The following is an 18,680-nucleotide window of genomic DNA, read 5'->3' as shown; positions in this document are numbered from 1 at the left end:
CACAGCACACCATCTTAAAAATGAAAGAAATGAATGACCCAGACATTATTTTTTCTGTCTGTAAAGCATCCGAAGAGTAGACAGTGAAAAGGTGAAGGTCAAAATCATTTCCTTGAGATTTATTTTTCTTCTCAGCCCTTTGGGAGGCTCGCATGCTTTTCGTGTGCAGTAGGAGAGATTTGAAGGGTGAGTGCAGCAGCTCATAATCACTGCACTTGATATGTTTGATTCAGGCACTGCCTTATCATACATACATGCATGCATACATACCGCCAAGACTGGACTGTAGGGCTGAGACCATGTGTTCAGCAGATGAGTTCATATTTCTAAAAACATGAAATCTATCAGAATGTATTTAAACTCGAAACTTACACAGGGAATCAACATGTTATAAAGATGTTTGGCCTCAATATTCTGACACTGAACAAACATAGCTGCAGTTTTCTGTTTCCAGAAGTTCAGTAGTTTTACCATATTCTGGCACCACTTTTCCATCTATATTACAGCAGGCTTTAAAGTTGAAACTGAACTTCCATGCAGCATAATTAGTCACTAATTCATCAATGTTCAATACATCAGTTATAAGCCTTTTCATTTTGAGTTGCCAGGTTGTGAAAAATCTCTCTAGCAGATCTAATCTGCACCAACATCAATTAAGCAACAATTTATTACAATTTAGAACTCAACACTTGTGGATGATTAGAAAGTGGGAGCATTTATTAATACATTGGCAACATTTTTACCAAACATGACGGATATAACATCAAGCACAGGGACAATGCACAACCTGGCAACCCGAAATCTGCTCTTAGAAATGGCTTAAACTGATTTATGAAGCATTAGGAAATTATTTAATATCAAACACAATGCTAAAGTTTATATTAACAAACCCAAAGAGAAAGCCGTACCGATGTTTTTCTTTAGTTTATTTTACCACAGTTTGGCTCACTTTGATTTAAAGACTAAACTGAGATACTAATAACTCATTCACACAATGTGCACATGCACAGTAAATAACTAAAAGACTATATAATGGAGAAATACGTACTGTTTCATGTTTTAATTTATTAAATTAATTAGTAAAAAAGCTTGTTGAGGATTTACAGGTGTGCTGTGATGTGTGTCAACTTTTCAGTCCACTCTTAGTTTGCATGCATGCTCATTTTTGCGTGAAGACCGTGAACGCATCCTTTCAGTTGTAAAATCTTGATAAATTCTATAATTTTCCCATCATGCGCCTTCTGAAAACTTCTCTACTTGCTCTGCTCTTTCCATGCGCGCATAAACCTCAGGTCTGTCCGCTCTCGGCTCGTCTCCACCTCCACCTCCTCCTCCTCCTCCCTCTCCCTGCCTACCCTCGCTATTCCTCGGTTGTCTGTTTCCTTGAAGTGGGTTCAGGGAAGTGTTGAGGGGGCGGATAGTTTTGATTTTCTCTACATCGTGCTTAGCCAATAATGTAGAGGGAACTGTTGTGCACATCTCAGCTGGCAGCCATTTAAAAGGGAGACAGTCCGGCGCTGGAGCAATTTGTATTAAACCCCCTGGCCCCTGTCTATGGAGCGGTTAGTCTCCCACCCATCCACAGTCCCGCCAGCGTACAGTCGACAGCAGTAGGTGCCTATCACCTTAGAGGACTGACAGGATCAGATCATCGCACTTGTAGCAGTGGAGGCTCGCACAGGTGAGTGAATTTTGGACACTTTCTGACCACAACCGCGCACCTTCTTCCCACACTTACATTTGAACTTTGTTTGATTTATGGATTATAGAAATTACAAATTACTCTGCATGTTTGGTATCCACTGGAGAGCGAGTTTGGATACGTAGGTGGTTTATGAAACATATAAGAACGTTTATGTGTTTTTGCTTTGGATAAATCTGGTGGCGTTCCTTTGTTTAATAGTTAATTTATATCTTTATAAAGTATAGTACACAATGCACAATCGTGCAATCGCTATATTCCTCACTCAGGTTATTAGATTTAGAGTATTTAAATATACAGTTGTTTTTGCACTTCAGTCTGAAAGCTGTATCTGTGCGTTTTTACGCAGCGTAAAAGCCTTGACAGCTGTGCGTAACCCGTCCAACGTTGAAAGAGAAAAGTCATGAATTATTTTCTTCTTCTCCCCAAGGATGGCCAACTCGACGCGTATCTTCTGCAGTATGGTTTTCATCATTTGGTTGCTATCATCTCCCGTGGATTCCAAAAGAAACCGAGGTTCACAAGGCGCCATTCCTCATCCTGACAAAAGCAACCCAAACGAATCGGAGCAGCAACCGCAGCCTCCGCAGGCGGGCTCCGGGTCCCGGCAGAGGCAGGGCGCATCTTCACCAGCCGATGAGGTGCTGGAGTCCAGCCAGGAAGCGTTACATGTGACCGAGCGCCAGTATTTGAAACGGGACTGGTGCAAGACGCAGCCCCTTAAGCAGACCATCCACGAGGAGGGCTGCGTCAGCCGCACCATCATCAACCGCTTTTGTTACGGACAGTGCAACTCCTTCTACATCCCCAGGCACATCCGCAGAGAGGAGGGAGCCTTCCAGTCCTGTTCGTTTTGTAAGCCGAAGCGTTTCACCACCATGACTTTTACTTTGAACTGTCCGGACCAGCAGCCACCCACCAAGAAGAAACGCATCCAGCGCGTCAAACAGTGCCGCTGTATATCCATAGACCTGGACTAAAGACGCACAGAAATGTGGTGTGAGTGTGTGTGTGTGTATTTCATATTCTTATTCTTCGCGGACAGGATTGTTGGTAGAAAAAAGAAAAGAAGAAAGGCTGTCACATAGCCAAGAACACGTGCCTGTCTGTCTCCATCCAGGAGGAAGCATCCATGAAGGCTTCCTACATGAAGGCTACAACGATTCTCTTCTTGCACATCGTGTGAACAAATATGGACATGCAACATTTAGAAAGCGACGTTGAACTGCATTGAACATTTTACTCCTCACCAGTTTGCCAAGTTTGAAAACAAGCATCACTGCACGGGAACGCTGACTTGGAATGGGCACGTTTTTTACGCACGGCTTCCTCTCCTCATCAGGAGGACTGCATAACCCCGGTTTATTTAAAAAAGAAAAGAAAAAGAAAGTCTCTGTTTGAAGCGTTTATTGTGACAGGAAAACATCCCTGCCCAATTTTGTATTTTTTTTGTGTGCATATATGTTTGTTTAACTGGATGTTTCCACTGTGTGGAATTTGACGGACGAGTGGCGATATTTGTAAATGAAAAAAAAAAAAAGAATGTGATTTTTATTTCGATATTTCAAGAATCTTTCAAGGTCAATTGATTTCTGTGAATTTCGAAGTCCATCAGTAAAGTTTTTTTTTAATTTTTTGTAAGTTGGCTGCCTACTCAGTTGTAGAGACAATAGGCTTCTTTGTTAGTTTAAACGGATGATGTACAGTGGTGGTTTCTACAGTATCGAGATTAAATAGTTGTAAAATGTAAAGCCATCGTTGATGTAACCGGTTTGTTATCCCTTTGATTAAATTATCCATGAAAAACATCAAATAAACGGATATTGGAATATTGTGCATATCATGTGTTACTTTACAGAAAAGAAGGAAACAAAATGTTAAATCATCTTCTCATCACCTGCTGCTCTCCTCCTGCATATGGCAGATATATTCACATTCAGACCTTCATCGTAAAAGTGGGCAGTTTTATGAGAAGAGATGCGGTTACCTCCCGCAATAATCCCTTGGAATTATGTCATTTAACTATTACATTTTGCTACAAGGCTCGCAAATCCTCTGAGAAGGATGAATGTGGTGTTTAAGTGCAGAATTTCATTACCTGAAGAAGCCGCAAATGTTTGAGATGTTTCCTTAAATTAGAAGACATAGTGAATCAACCATATAATATATGTTGTAATCTACGCTCTGTATTAATATTTTGTTTGAGTTAAAAAATGGGGATGAGCTGGAAGTGCCACAGGTGTAAATCTACAGTCAAAAATTAAAACTTTGTTGTTTAAAAATCGGAATTTATTTATGATCCTTGGATCCAGCTTTTTTAAAAGACCATAAATCTGTAAAACCAAGGGAGTGGAAAATGTGAGAACAGACTTGTATATCAGTGAAAAAACAAATAGAATAAAACATCTGATTAAATGTCACATTCCTAAAAATCTTAGCTCTCTTAAAACAAACTCCATGACAGGAGAAATTCCTCACATTATCAATGACAATTCACTCAAACTAGTCTCGAATTAAACTCTCACTGTTTACTGAGCGGCCTAGCTGAATTATGAATCATTAAATCCTCTTTGATGAGTCAACTTTCTTACATAAATATCACATTTTGGTCAGTGAACTGCCGGACTCTTAAAAGGGCAGCCTAATGGAAGTGTTGACAGACAGAAATTCTGAAATATCAGTCCAGTTTGTTCAGCATCCAGTAGTTTATTCTTGAAATTTAAAACAATTCCATAAAATTACAGAGCACCTATACGAGAGCTACTGAAGGTTACATGAACTGACATACATACAGTTTAGGCTACAGCAGTTCCTCGGTCAGTCTCAGCTTTTTTTCTTTTTTTTGGTTTTCTTGGTTTTTCAAACCCTCTTGAGTAAAACATAGCAGTTCTGAGATATCTAAATTTTTATACAAAATAAATGGCACACGTGAAAGACTTTGGAGGCAAGAAAAGTAATTCAAGGTGCAGTTTTACGGATGCTCTGATAACGGAAGTCTGTCTGAGGTATTACAACTCACATGGCTTCAAGTGATATGCTTAAATGTTCTCAATATACAACCCTCATCTCTCCAAAACTAAACAGAAAAGGCAGCCATCTTCACTCGACGCAAATTCCCTGTTAATCAGTGGGCACAACATACAAGTACTATCCACGTGAAAATATATTTTTCACCTGACTGATCCCTCAGTCAGCTTCTCAGTCGATTACAACTCATAAAAATACAACCTCAAAGGGAACAAAGCTTGTGTTTTGTTTGTTTTTTAGCATAAAATAAATCTTTCCTTACATAAATAGACTTTTCTTCAATGTTACAGGGGTGTAGTTACATAGACTTATGGAAATAAAGCAAAACACTATTAATAAACTAATAGGATCTCATCATGAAGCAATACAATGAATAAATCTTAATAACAAGGAAACCGTACCCTTGCATAGGAAAAGAGGTGCAAAAAAAGTGCAAGACATTTGAAAAGTCAGGGAATCAGGGGTGCAGGGGGGCTTATAGCGAGCTACGACATAGAGCTATTGCAAGCAGTAAAGTGCTTTTAAAAAAGTGTGCCGGACACAATGTGATGCACAGCACTCTGTGATGGATTAACAGGTTTGCATAATGTATATTTAATATCTTGAGTTTAAAACTTGTGTCCCTCAGATGTTTTTAAGTACATGTTTATGTGCATGTGAGGGGGGGGGGGCTCGCTGCCAGGTTCTGCTCTTCTCTGGCCGTCACCCAGGAGAGGTCAGTCTGGTGCAGTGCTACACAATACAGTGAAACGTCCACATATTTGTACGCACAGACACACTTATACGCGACATGTCTTCATCCGCACTTGAAGCCTCAGCCCGGATCATTTATCGTACCGTCCCTGCCGTTTCTACAGCATGACATATTTACAAGAATCTTAATGAGCCGCGGTGAATGAAAAGCTATTCGCTACAGCAGAAGGACACTGGAAACTGCTTTTTTTTTTTTTTTTTTTAAGCACTTCCAGAAAGAGAGAGTCAGATCTGTTTTCTCAACAAGGATTTTTCTTTCCACGCAGCTGTATCTGTTCATATTACAGCAAACAATGTCTTAACACTTTGAGTATGCAGAAGCATGATTCTGGTGTCCGATGTAATGTCTGATCAGATCCAGAAGGAACCTCGCGGACGTGTCAGCTGGCGCTGTTGTGAATCCTAGTGACCCCCTCAGACCTTTCACAAGCTGGGCACTCAGAGGTCACGCTGTGTTGGATGAATGAGATCAACCTTTGGCCTCTAAGACTCTCATCACTGTGGCCGTGTCAGCCATGCATCCTCGCTGCAGGCCTAGCTTCTTATCTGTTCAGCAGACAGAAGAAGGGTGGTGGAGCATAGGGGTGGGGATGGGCGGACGGTGGGGGGGTGGGGTGTCCATTGCTGTTAATAGGGCTACGGCAGTGGGAGTAGTAAGAGTCCGGGGAGGTTTTATTGTGAGTCCGTATGGCGCACAGAGGGAGCAGGTGGCAAAAGCAGGAGAGATGAGTCCTGCATGGCCTCTGATCTGATCTTTCATCTTCTGCAACACCACCAGTCCTCATTTCTTCTTCTGCTCTGTCATTTTCACTCAGCTGGAGGACACACCGGCTTCCTTCTGCCGCAGCCTCTCTTTCTGTTGGCGAGGACCACAAAAAGATTCAGTGTATTGATTTTCAGCGCAGACGTAAGAAAGAGCAAGTTTCAGGAAATTCCATTTCTCTGCTGTACGCAGATCAGTTCTTACCAGACTGTTGGCATTGATCTTCTTGGTTTCGACTCTCTTCTCCGCTGTGATCTTCTTGATGTTTTCTTGAGCTTCCTTCAACCTATGGGGGGAAAAAAAAAAAAATCCACATGGACTTGATATTTGCAGACCTTTTTAAAGCTAGACGCTGAAAGCTCTGGAACTAAATCATCAAAATTGTACTTGTGAAAACAATATAAAGTCAGAAGCCTCTCATCACTGTGACCTTGTGAAGCTGTTTGTAAGAGCAAAGACATTTAAGTATCTCCCTGGGGCGCCCTGTGTCATGGAGTCATGTAGAGTCTTACGCACACATACATACACTCGCACACTGATCCTCTCAGGAGTTTGCGGTCAGTGAAAGCCGTATAAGTGAGAAACAGTAGAGAATGACAGTGGGTTGATGAGATAATGAGGTACCCTTTAAAAAACACTTGGCTTTTATGAGTGTGCAAACAGTATTTAAAATGAAGTTAATTGTACATAAGCACAATCAGCTGTGAGCAACGTTGGACGCGATTACCTAGTAAACAATTAAGAGAGAGCACATGGACTCAACGCAGCGCCATGAGATCTTTAACTCCTCCATCTCAGAGAGAGAGAGAGGGAGGCGGATTCTTTGAAAGTGTGCAGGACGCTCAGATTCATGATATGACAACTTCTGCAGCGCCGCTGTCGCCTCCACACGTGCAGTGCTCCTGCCCTTCGGGCTTGCATGTCCAGCATCATTACAGTGTTTATCAGTTCTCCCATAACGCGCTGCCTTTAATGGCCACGGCCCCCTGTCCGTTCACTAGTAAAGCCAGGCGGCCGCCAGGAGGGTCTGCTGTCCCCTTAGTGGAATGCCCCCCCAACATGATGCCTCAGGTCAGAGGAAACATCATAAATCCAGGTCCCAGTCCTTCAGACGGAGGGCCGAGGCCTCAGCTAACTCCCGTTCACCTCCTCTTTGATGGCCTACCTCTTTGCTTTAGTTCCAACCCCAGCATCTGCACATCAGCCTCGTACAATTAGCGCTAATTTGACACGATGTCTAAAGGTTGTTAAACAGCTATCTGAAGGTGACGGAGACAAGAAATCTAACACGAAGATGAGATGGTTAAATAGAAGTTTGTGGTTTGCAGAGCTGGGGTACATCCACTCACAGAGAAACAAGATATTTTATCATGTCTCCGGATGTCCTTTAGATTTTAGGGGCAGTCCAGCGATTTAGGATTGCATTATTAGTAAGTTGGGGGACTAACACAAGCCAGATTAAAAAAAAAAGTCAAATTCTCTGTAGCAAAAGCAGACATGTTGACTGGTACTCCCTAGTATGGGTCAAGCTTAAAAAAATACAGGATCCTACATTTCTCATAACTCCTCCGACAGAAAGTACTCCTCCGACAAGTCTTTATGTGTCTTTGACAGAGAAATGACGACATGGAGTAACCCCACCAGACCTCAACTCACCTCTCCTTGGAGATGTTCTTGCTTTGCCGTATCCAGGTGTTCTTGAAGTCATTGCAAAACTCATACCAAAGCATTAAAACGTAACCCGGGGCCACTTCTTTCTCTCCGGACTTTGGCTTCACCCCAAAGTAGCTCACCATGTCCTGGAAACTGTGGGGGGAAAAACAGAACAGAGGCGCAAATAGTGTTGTCTTATCACGCATAAACACTTCTAAATCATCTCAGGCATAAATAATCGTGTGCTGCAGTGAAATTCTCGAGATTTACAAGTCAGAGTTATAAACAGCGGGGTCAAAGCGTACGAGGAAGCTAAGGTGTGCATGTCCAAGAAACACAGATAAATAGAGAGTAATGAACAGTCCGAGACAGAGACAGCGCACACAGAAAATGATGGATGTAGAGTCAGACAGAGAGGCGAGAAACAGAGCTGGAAGGAGAGTGTCCACCCTGCTGGGCCACGGGGGAGAGCCAGTAGCGGCGGCTCCATTATCACATTGACCTCCACAGCCTGCAGGGGAAAGACTGCCAGAGGAGACGGAGACAGCCTGGAACAGACTGCTGCTCCTCCAGACACAGCAACACACACACACGCACACGCACACACACACACACACACACAGCTGTGAAACTCGTACAGCTCCAGGAACATATTTACTGGCAGACAATCAAAGATCTGAATATATGATATGATATATGTGTGTGTCCACACGGGGCAAGGTGTGCACACATTAAAAAACAAAAAAAACAGATTCTGGATTTTTAGGGTTTTCTGAAACAGACTGCAGCACTGTTGTAGGCCAGCTCACCTCAGCCTAATTCAATTGTAACCAAATCTGAACTCTTTGCAAAGGCTCTCTGCAGCAACACACCAGGCATGAAAGGCAGCCTGCTGCTTCAGATTCCCTCCCTGAACCCAAACATGAAAGACATTTTCGAGCCTTGCCTGTCAAAGGGTTGATAAAAGGGGGCTATGATTCAAGGGATGCTCCCTGTCCCATTGACACCCAAGATAGGCTTTGACCTCCAGATGCTAGGTGGCTTTTTTGCGACGCTAATCTAAGACATGTTCTTTGCGGAGTGAAATGGTACAATATGCTGCCCAGACGGCTTGCCAAAAGCTGGGGGGAAAAAAGCAGCTTCTACGTGGAGCCTGCTTCCCATTTTCCCAGTGATGCGTCATTTCGCTCACAAAAAGGAGAGCGCTGTAGATCATCCTGTACGCTACAAAAGAAATCAGAGGCTCTGGGATGTTTAGATTGACCAAACAGACCTTCAGTCCCAGGTAGCTTTGTTGCAGCCGGCCTGGTCTGGCATGATGAACAGGGTCTCTCCTCCATCCGCTCCTCTCCTGACCCTGGGTCATCATGTCAAAGCATGCACAAATCAAGCAACGGTGCCTTTTTCCTTTTTTACTCTCCTGAGCAGATGCAACAAGCAGATACACAATCCTTCACTCAAAACAGATGCAAACACACTCATGCCAGTATACCTACGAGACATAAACAAAATCAGGAGGACCTTTGTTTGCTTCGCGAGCGCAAAACAATTACACTGGTACACACATGGACACAAACACACTCTTCCGTAATCCACGCTATGATGCCATTGCCGTGAGAGGGTTTACTGCGGCACCCACAGCCGGCATTCCTCACTGACAGCTATAAAAAAAGACCCATTACAAAACCATGAGCAGCCGTGAGAATCAGGGAAATATCTGGACAGGCAACCCTGCATTCCTTTGTTTCTCCAGTCAAAAGATTACAGAAATAAACTCCATGTTGTCGGCTGATTCAGCAAAGGCACCCGAGTCGCTTTGCGCCGCTGTCGTCACACAATCGCCGAGCAGAATAATATACCTACTGTCATTCTATGAAACCATAACAGCATGGTGATTGTAGAGGAGGCAGTTGGGCCAAATGAAATTGAGCATGATGTGGGGAGAAGGGAACTTAATGAGACGGAACTGAGGACAGAACCAGAAAACCTCAGTGGAACCCAAACATGGAGGAGACAAATTAAAACTGCATGTTGAGGGGGAAAAAAAAGGCACTGGCACTCACCATGAATGGGCCACACCACCAAAATAACTTTGTTACAAACAAACAAGCAGCAAATATTCTCAGTAGATTTACACTAATTTGTTTCCAGTTAAGATAAATGAAAATGTCACCTCAGGCTTTCCCACAGGTAGCACTGGCTGATAGCTGAGAGACAGTAGCAAATCACACATTTTAGTGGAATTGTATCGCCAACAATGAACAATCCTGAACAAAGTGTGATTAAAAATGAACAAAATGACCTTTTGAAGGTCTTTTGTCTGATGTAATACATGAAGTCACTGCACAACATATCACCAATATGTGATTCTGCATACATTTGACATATATCAACACTGGAAAAAAAAGTCTACAGTCACCCTAGCAGCTATACACAGCAGTTCACTGTCTCGGTTTTGTATGTTAACATGCTAAAATTTGCTAATTAGAACTAAACACAAATAACAGCTGAGACAGACGGGAATGTCATTAATTTCGCAGGTATTAGTTCACATCTCCAAAGTATTGGACACATTTAAATTCTGTTCTGATGAAGGTACTAAAATGAAAAGTTAAAGGATTTGTTTATTAACCCAGGGGCGAGCATGGATGTAACTAAATTACCAAAGCCAGTAACATGGTAGAATTTCAATACTCATGCTAAAATCACACGTTTTTCAACACCTTAATTATCAGAAATATAAAAATATATTTTTTAAAACAGAAACCAAACTTAAAATGGACAATTCAGTTTATTTAGTTTTATCACAAACTGATCAAATAGTGAAGTTTATTTGTAAAGCTCCATATATATATATATATATATATATATATATATATATATATATACTTATTGTTCGATACCCAGCCCTAATTCCTGATCACCCTGTACTACTCACTAGTGGTTGTCTTGCGCAGGCATCTAAACTCACTGACTCCACATGAGGCCCAGTGCTATCTCTAAGTAGCACTAAGGATGTGTTGTCTATTTCCTTTATTAACACCAAGCCATAATGCTGCGGCCACTCCTGCTGTTGTGTGTGTTTGCGCAAGGATCCCTCATCCAGCGCATGTGTGAGAGCCCACCCAGGGCCCGGTGAGCCCGCTGACGCCCATATTCATCAACAGCGTGTCACTTTTACGAGGTGGCTCTGTGGGAACCTGAGAAAGAGAACCCCCCCCTCCACACACACACACACACACACTTCCCTCCTGCTATACCTAGCGCCAGTCAGCCAGCCCCCTCTTTAGATGAAATTAAAGGAAAACTTCATTAAAGGCAAAGGTGCTGTCAGCTGCAGGACCCTTTTGATCAATATTCCCCTCCAAGTTCAATGCCTTCATTACAGTGGTGTCACTCATGCACACACACAGACACAGACACACACACACACACGTCAGCCCAGTACAGCAGATAGAGATATCACTATATGGTGAGGGTGGGGGTGAGGGGCCAGGATAGAGAGTAAGAGGCAGCAGTCCCTCAGCAATTTTCTTGGCTTAAAAGCAGGAACATGAAACAGAACAGTTTGGACCCTACGCTGAGTTATAGTTTTGTCCGAAGCAATCAACTTCCTAATTGTTTATAGTTTGCATTTTCTTGTGTCCGGCATCTTTCACTTTCTCCTTTATGTGCTTTCATGATTTATTTTGGAAGTGGGAGCGTTACGATATAAAGCAAACAATTCTGCTCTCTATCCAAACAAGGCAAAAATAATCTATTTGCCTTGTTTGTCTGCTCCACCATCTTTTTCCAATATGAAATGTTCCAGATATGATTTTCTCTTGGACAGCGAGCTCAGCGGCTGCCAGTGTGTCTTACGCCTATAAATCAGATGCCTCTCAGAAAACTCTCGGGAGTCTTCTGCACAAAACATGGCAGATAAGAATGATAGGAACTGCAGGGGAGGAAGCACAGGGCGTTCAGGCTTAAAAATACAGTATGTGGCGCATTATCGGTGTGTAGAAATCCACTGCCGTTTGTGGTGAGCATGAGTGATCTTGTTTAATTGTCATTAAGACAAATTACAAAAGGCCTAGGAGTGAGTGCAGGTGTATAAATACTTAATATCTTGCATAAAACGGTTATTAATCCTGCTAAATAAATCACCTCCAACAATCCTCGTCCAGTCAAAGTGGGTTTTCAGAATTTCTCAACAAGGCAGAAACCTTATCAGCTAGTGCTGATAACTGTATACAACTATACAAATAAGAGGCATTAGTGCTATCACATACCAGCATGTTATCTATGTGAAGCATGTTCATAACTCAACACCGCTATGTGACGTTTGCAATCCATAAAACTTGGCAGAACTCCCTCTTTGAGCAATGAAATCCACAGGAAATCCAAATATTTTCTATCCAAACTTGATCTTTAATTCATAATCTTTTAATGCAACACGGCTTGAGGTTGTTATGGCTGGTCTCCTACCGTTTCTGTGCTGCGTTGAGTCGGTCCTCTTCAGCTGAGTGCTCCTTTTGAGCTGTAAAAAAAATCCAAAACAAAACATTGGATTAAGATCGAGGCAGATTATAGAGCTTTTGGTGAAATGGATAGCCACTGAGAACTGGTCCCAGGAGCACTGGTGGAGTCCAGAGGGGGGCGCTGTGTGCACTAGCCATCCTAAGAGTGGTCAGTTGAGGAAAAAACAAGAAGAAGAAGAAGGAGGACTCAGACTTGAGATGTCACTGATGCAGCGGGCATGTTATCCAAGTGACAGTAAAGCACATTGTAAATCCTTCTGTGCATTGATGAGAGTCTGAGCCTATGATGCCCGGGCTTGGAGCGGGGCATCATAGGCTGCGAAGGTGTGTGTGTGTGTTGACATACATGTACGTGTTTGTGAGCTGAGCTGAAGCAGGGGCGCAGGGTTGAGCAGAGAGGCTTGGGAACTGGAGGCTCCTGTGGACTCCTGCCATGTAAAAGTGTCTAAATGCAAGGCAGATGTGTGCGGCGGGCCAGGCCGAGGTGCAAGAATTTATCTAGGGCCAGAGAGTGCCTGTGATCTCAGATTTATTGCATTTTTCCAGATTCATCCTTTTTACAATGATGGGGGACCTTTCCTACTTGAAGATTTAAGAGCGGGAAGTCTCCAAAAAATTGTTCAAAGGCAGGTTTGGGGGTCTTTTGGGAGAAGGTGAGCTTAAGCCTCTCGACCAACCACCCCTTTTACTTTTACTCTTTTTTTTTTTCTTCTTCTTCTTCTTTACATGTATGTGGGCAAGGGGGCTGAGGTAAACCTAATGAAGGGAGGTTGTGGCCATGTCTGGGATAGATGGGGGAGGAGGAGGAGGAGAGGGGCCGTGACCAATGGCGTTAGTCTCAGTGGGGGTCAGGCTGGCGCCTGAGGTACCCCTCTGGTGTGACTGTGCAGAGGTGGCACTGGTGCCGAGAGGCTGGGGGGGGGAGAGAGAGAGAGAGAGAGAGAGAGAGAGAGAGAGAGGATGTGTGAAGTTTCTCTTCCTCCGCTCCCCGTGTAAACATGAAACCAGTAGTCGCTAACTAGAAAGTTATGAGATGTGCATGCTGAGAGGGACAATAAATTAGGGCTTTAAAACTCTGACACACTTTTCCAAACCGCTGCTATACCGAGCAGCGAGATAACAAAGAGATGGAAAGCAGTCGAAGAGGGGATGCTGAGGGTTTCCACAAAGCATCCCCTTCACCCCCCGACACCGCTCCTCTTTTTGAACACAGATACATCTCAAAGTCTTCATCGAAAACAGGCTCCTTGGACAGTCGTTATCTGCAAATTCTACTCGGCCTACGTAATTCACGGTTCATCCGAAAGAGTGGAATTTTGGTTATTGGGGTCTGACTCACTGACACCAAAGAAAGCGCGAGGATGTGATGATGCACATGTATTTTCCTAAGAGAGCCAGTGGAATGAGACTTGCACAAGCTGAGATTAAAAGCAGGAATTTGTTTTCAATTAGTCATGGCTTGTATTTAACATGAAAAATATGCCGTCAGAGTTATCCCCAGAGGTTTCAAAGAGCTCCTATTAAAAAAGGGAAACAAAAAGGTGGTTGATTAGACACCCAAACTGTTTTGTTCTGTAATTGTTCAGAGTTGTGGCTGAATTGTTCCCGGGTTGTATCTTGATAGAGAGAGGGAAAGAAACTGCGGGGAAGATTTTCTGCACAAGTGGCAGTAACCCCCCTGAACGAGATCAGCTAAACACGACGTATAAAAAAAAAAAACGAACATTTTAGAGGGTAAGGAGGAGAGCGACACCAGTGACCGGGCATGCACGGGAACGGCCTTACAAGAGAATGGATCACTGGGTTTTCAGAGGTATCGCCTGTTAGATCTGGTAGAGATCACACAGGCAAGTTTAAGAGGCAGAGCGCAGGGCGTTTGGGTTCACCTGCAGGACCTGCTGTGAGCTCCTCCACAGGCTGGGTTATGGGTCAGTGCAAGTCAGAAACACAACTCACAGCACGAAGCCTTTATCTGGTGATTCACTGGTATACTTTGATCCTCTTGTGTATTTCCAGGCTTCTAATGATGCATTTCCTAACACTGTTTCTTACCGGGGTTCATTTCAATATCTGAAAAATCATGTGTCAAACACATGCATCTGCGGTCGGCCTCCTGAGCGTTTACCTGGGTGAGAAATTCACTCATTCACTGATGAGTCAGAGTTTAAGAGCCCTCAGACGCTCTTTTATGTGAGAGCTGTTGCTTTGTTTTGCCTTTTGAAGTCATGGAATCATCACGAACGATGATTACACAGCGCTCCTCCCAAAGCACGGGCAACGCGGCTCGAGGAATTCTGTTTATGAAAGAAAGGTTTACAAGTATTCCACTGGAAAAGTTTATGTTCAAGATGTGCCTTCGCAAAACCCAATGCCGTTTTGTAGCCAGTGGCAACCGCAGTGGTTTTAAAAGCTTCCCAATATTCTGTGATAGTGAGCAAAGCTCAAGGGACGCTTCGGCACTCCAAAGTAGTTAAGGCAACTAGAACAATGTCATTTTTATTTTAAGAATGCAGTCCTGGTATTCAATAAGAAACATCTTTTCATGGTAATGCAAACATGGAATTACCACCCTCGCCGCAAATATATGGCTGCAGAGATACCCCATGACTCTTTATGACAGAGTCTGTTGTTTCACCACTTTGTGTAGTAGTACTTGTGTGACAGGGACACTGTCCTCCATCACAAAACTTCAGAAACCCATTGCATGGGAATAAGAAAAACATATTTTGTCACTTGCCTCTAGCGGTAGCTACTGCAGACAGTTTAGGGTCGTTTTTGCCCAGATCTCTGCCTCTCAGATTTCTGCCTCCACAATGGAGGTGAACAGAATTTTGTTTGTGGTGCTCGTGGCTTTGATTTATTACATTTAAACCTTCAACTGAGGGCTTTTCCTGGTTGCCTAGTGGTTTAAGTTGCTCAGTTCAAGACCTTTGTAGCTTGCCATTCCCATCTCTCTCTCTCACCACCAGTTTAAACCATCAAAGAAATTTGGAAAGTGAGATCTTCTGGACATTCTGGAAAAGAGAGCGTACTGTTATAATTTGTGTGAACCAACCTTTTAAAAAGAAAAAAAAAAAAGCTGCGTTCCAGTTCGTGTGACAGCAGGAGAAAAAGATGGAGGCATATGTAGCGTTCACTCATGCAGGGAAAGGTTTGTGTATAATAAAGCTTTGCTGAAACAAACGTAGAGTAGCATACGGGTGTCTAATAGCCAACATGGAGCAGAACTTTTATGATAAAAGTGCCATAACTCAGGGAAATGTGTAAATGGTCACCTTCATGAATTAACCAAAGTACGTGTTTATATTATTGCTTCACGCAGAAGATGAAGGTTGAAAGGGATGTAGATGTGAAGGGATTCTGTGTACCTTCTTTTCTTGGCATCTACTACAACTATATTTAAGGGTGGGTTAGAAAAGAGAGCACGACCAATGTCTGGGTGAGATAATCAGAGTATGTTTGGGAAGCTTTGCTCCTGTCCCGGTGGTCCCCAGGCCTGATACACTGAGGCCGACCAGTCTTTACAAGGCCGCAGCCAGAGATGTCCCGCCAGCTTTATGGCAGCCGAGACTACATGAGAACCATGTTAGAGGCAATGTGATCCCTTCTACAGGCCTGTAGACCCTTGTCCTCATGCTGTCTTACAGCGCACCGAGACGCCCTCTCCCAGCAAGAACAAAAACACACACACACACACACGCATACATACGTGCACTATGAGGCAGATTCTGCACCACCCAGCTGACTGTCTGACATGGCAAAGAAACATAATTATACCTTTCTCTTTTTAAAAAGATCCCGTGCTGTGTGTCTGGGTGAAAACGGGGCTTTCATGACCCGACGGCTGTAAATCCTCTTTTTACAAATGAATGTTTCATCTTTGGAGACACTGAGAGTTTTCTTCGGGGGTCCATATGCAACTTTACATGAGACGGGTCGGCCTGTGAGGAGGACTGAGGGCAAACATCGGTGAGTGCATCATTGTGCATGGTTTGGGGGGAGAGTTAAAGATTAAACCACTTACGTCTTCTCTGGGGAGGAAAATGTTTTTTGTTTACAGTCAGTGAAAGAGCACACATGAAGGTTACAGATAGAGCATATGTGTGCATTGGGGCAGCACATGTAAAAATCTGTCATTTTAAGTTTTAACTCCATAATCAAAAGGGCATTTATACATATGCTGTATGTATACATACATGTTTCTGCATATATAGTTTTGCCACAGATAAAAATCTTGGAAAAGTTTAACTCACCGGCAGAGATAAATCCTTCCATCTTCTCCTTGAAGGGCTGGAGGTTTTCCTCTGTCGAGTTCGCACACACCTTCTGCACGTTCTTCTCACAAGCTGAGGGAACAGAAAACAACAGATGAATGATATGACAGGTGGAAAATGTCTCTTAATAAAAATAATAAATGGACAATTCAGGGATCTTGATACAAATTGTAGTGTAGTTTCTTTTTTTCTTGATCCACTTGTTTCAGCTGGTAGTATTGGAGCAGAGCATCACATGGTTTGCAAATGAGTAACACTTGAATGTTGTTTTACGTGTTGTTGCTGTTTCTGATGTCTTAATATCGTACATGTGAGTGCAGCAGATGTGTTTGCTGTTTGTGGATAAGTTTTACACGCGGCGCCAAATGACCCAACTCACACAAGCTCAGAGGAAACAGCCGTGACTGAGCGTGTTCCAGCCGAACCTTCCCCAATTTCCTCTCAACTATAAGACTGGGTTACTATACACACACACAGACACACACACACACATACATACACATACACACACACAGACGCCTGGTGAAAGAACTTTGGCACATTCCTCCAATCTGTAAGTCATTAATGGCTGCAATAAATACCTTTACTTGCTTATGACTGCATAGCTAAATAGTTGCAACACAACAAGAACATTAACAGGTTTGGCTGTCTCACTTCACTGCGTTGCTGCTTTTAGTTTAGATCCGAGTTGTGTGTTTGCATATGGAGACACTGCACCTGCAGCTCCGTAAAACTCCATTAGTCTATTACATCTTTTATTTATTGGCCGTCTTAATATATCAGACAGGAAACACAAAATCTGTGGATTAAAATTAAGGAGTAACTACGTGCAGCCTCAGTCCAGATTCCGAAACACTTTTTTTTTTTTTTTAATTTGTGGATAGTGAGAGCAAGCACTTATCAAAATAAAAAACAGAAATCAGCAACCATACAAACACGACAACCAAAATATCCTGTTTGGACAAACCACACTTCCTTACCAGAAATCCCCCAACTCAAAAGGACCCATTAAAACAGTGTTCAAAACAGCAAGTCTACAATTTAGAGGCGGCTCTCTTCCAAATGTGGTCCAGACAGCAAAGGCCACAAGAGGAAACCCACAAAAACACAGCAGCTGTAAAGAATAAAAGCTAAAAGCTTGTGTTTGAGACATTGTCTTGGAGTGATAATACTTTATTTATTTATTTATTTTTCAAGAGGAGTGCATTCAAACGGAAGTAAATAACCTGCGTCATCTATTAGGCTGGACTGAATACCAAATGGGCCTGAAATGAAATATTAAAGAATAATTTTTTTAATGGTCACAAATAAAGTCAGAATGTAAGTCAATGGAGCAGTGGATGTTAATCTGTTGATCTTTTGTTCACATTCCCACATGGGGATGTTATAAAAATTAGGGTTACACAGCTAGTTGGATGTTTCAACTCATACAATGTTTGTTCTTACATTATATGTTCTTAGGGCACTTCCCTTTATTGATGTTTTACTCAGACTGGCAGGGTAAGGTAAAGTCCCCGTAACAGGGGACAAACGGAGAGAAATGAGATTCAGCAAAAGAGAAAGTTGTGGTGATTCTCTGATATGTTTTCATGTCTGACATTATTTTACATTTTAAAGTTGAGTATTTTAAAACACTTTACCCACTTTAAAATTACAAAGGTAGTATAAAACACAAAAGGTTTGTATTCAAGTAACTGTGCAGAATGTATTTTAATTGGCTGCATCAATATGTAAATAAATAAAATTATGAGAAACAAAAAATGTACAATTAATGTGCGCTTATTAGTCCATACTTTGTTCAAAGTATTTCTTATTGTGTATTTCTTAAACGTTGGACTTCTTATTGTGTATTTTTTAAACGTTGGACCAAGCATGTCATTTTGAAGAGCTTAGTAACAGAACAAGCATAAACCAAAGTTATTATGTAATCAAGCTGTAACTTTTAGATTCCTAAAACTACTTTCTGACGAGTGAGCAGAGCAAAG

General features: G+C 42.5%; 2 protein-coding genes across 2 annotated transcripts in view; one reads left to right on the top strand and one right to left on the bottom strand.

Moving 5' to 3' along the window:
• The first annotated feature begins 1,249 nt into the window (after positions 1-1,249).
• grem1b (gremlin 1b) lies at positions 1,250-3,865 on the top strand. The gene is made up of 2 exons (XM_010740431.3): positions 1,250-1,681; positions 2,133-3,865. Exon 2 carries the CDS (start codon positions 2,134-2,136, stop codon positions 2,680-2,682), a length of 549 nt encoding a protein of 182 aa, XP_010738733.1. The 5' UTR covers positions 1,250-1,681; position 2,133; the 3' UTR covers positions 2,683-3,865.
• A 683-nt stretch (positions 3,866-4,548) lies between these two features.
• Positions 4,549-18,680, bottom strand: part of LOC104926570 (formin) — a 48,393-nt gene continuing 34,261 nt past the window's right edge. The window contains exons 13-17 of the mRNA XM_019273191.2: positions 16,675-16,767; positions 12,369-12,420; positions 7,902-8,051; positions 6,450-6,531; positions 4,549-6,338 (exon numbers count right to left, since the gene is read on the bottom strand). Of these exons, the coding sequence (XP_019128736.2) occupies positions 6,294-6,338; positions 6,450-6,531; positions 7,902-8,051; positions 12,369-12,420; positions 16,675-16,767 (422 nt within the window). The 3' untranslated portion in view covers positions 4,549-6,293. The remainder of the gene's footprint in view (positions 6,339-6,449; positions 6,532-7,901; positions 8,052-12,368; positions 12,421-16,674; positions 16,768-18,680) is intronic.

Source organism: Larimichthys crocea, chromosome XXIV (assembly GCF_000972845.2).
Source record: "Larimichthys crocea isolate SSNF chromosome XXIV, L_crocea_2.0, whole genome shotgun sequence".
NCBI lineage: Eukaryota > Metazoa > Chordata > Actinopteri > Sciaenidae > Larimichthys > Larimichthys crocea.
The sequence above is the reverse complement of the archived record's forward strand: the minus strand, read 5'-3'. Positions and strand labels throughout refer to the sequence as shown.

What these genes read in the sequence shown, in the direction of transcription:
- grem1b (XM_010740431.3), top strand. Translation starts at nt 2,134, where the DNA reads ATGGCCAACTCGACGCGTATCTTCTGCAGTATGGTTTTCATCATTTGG.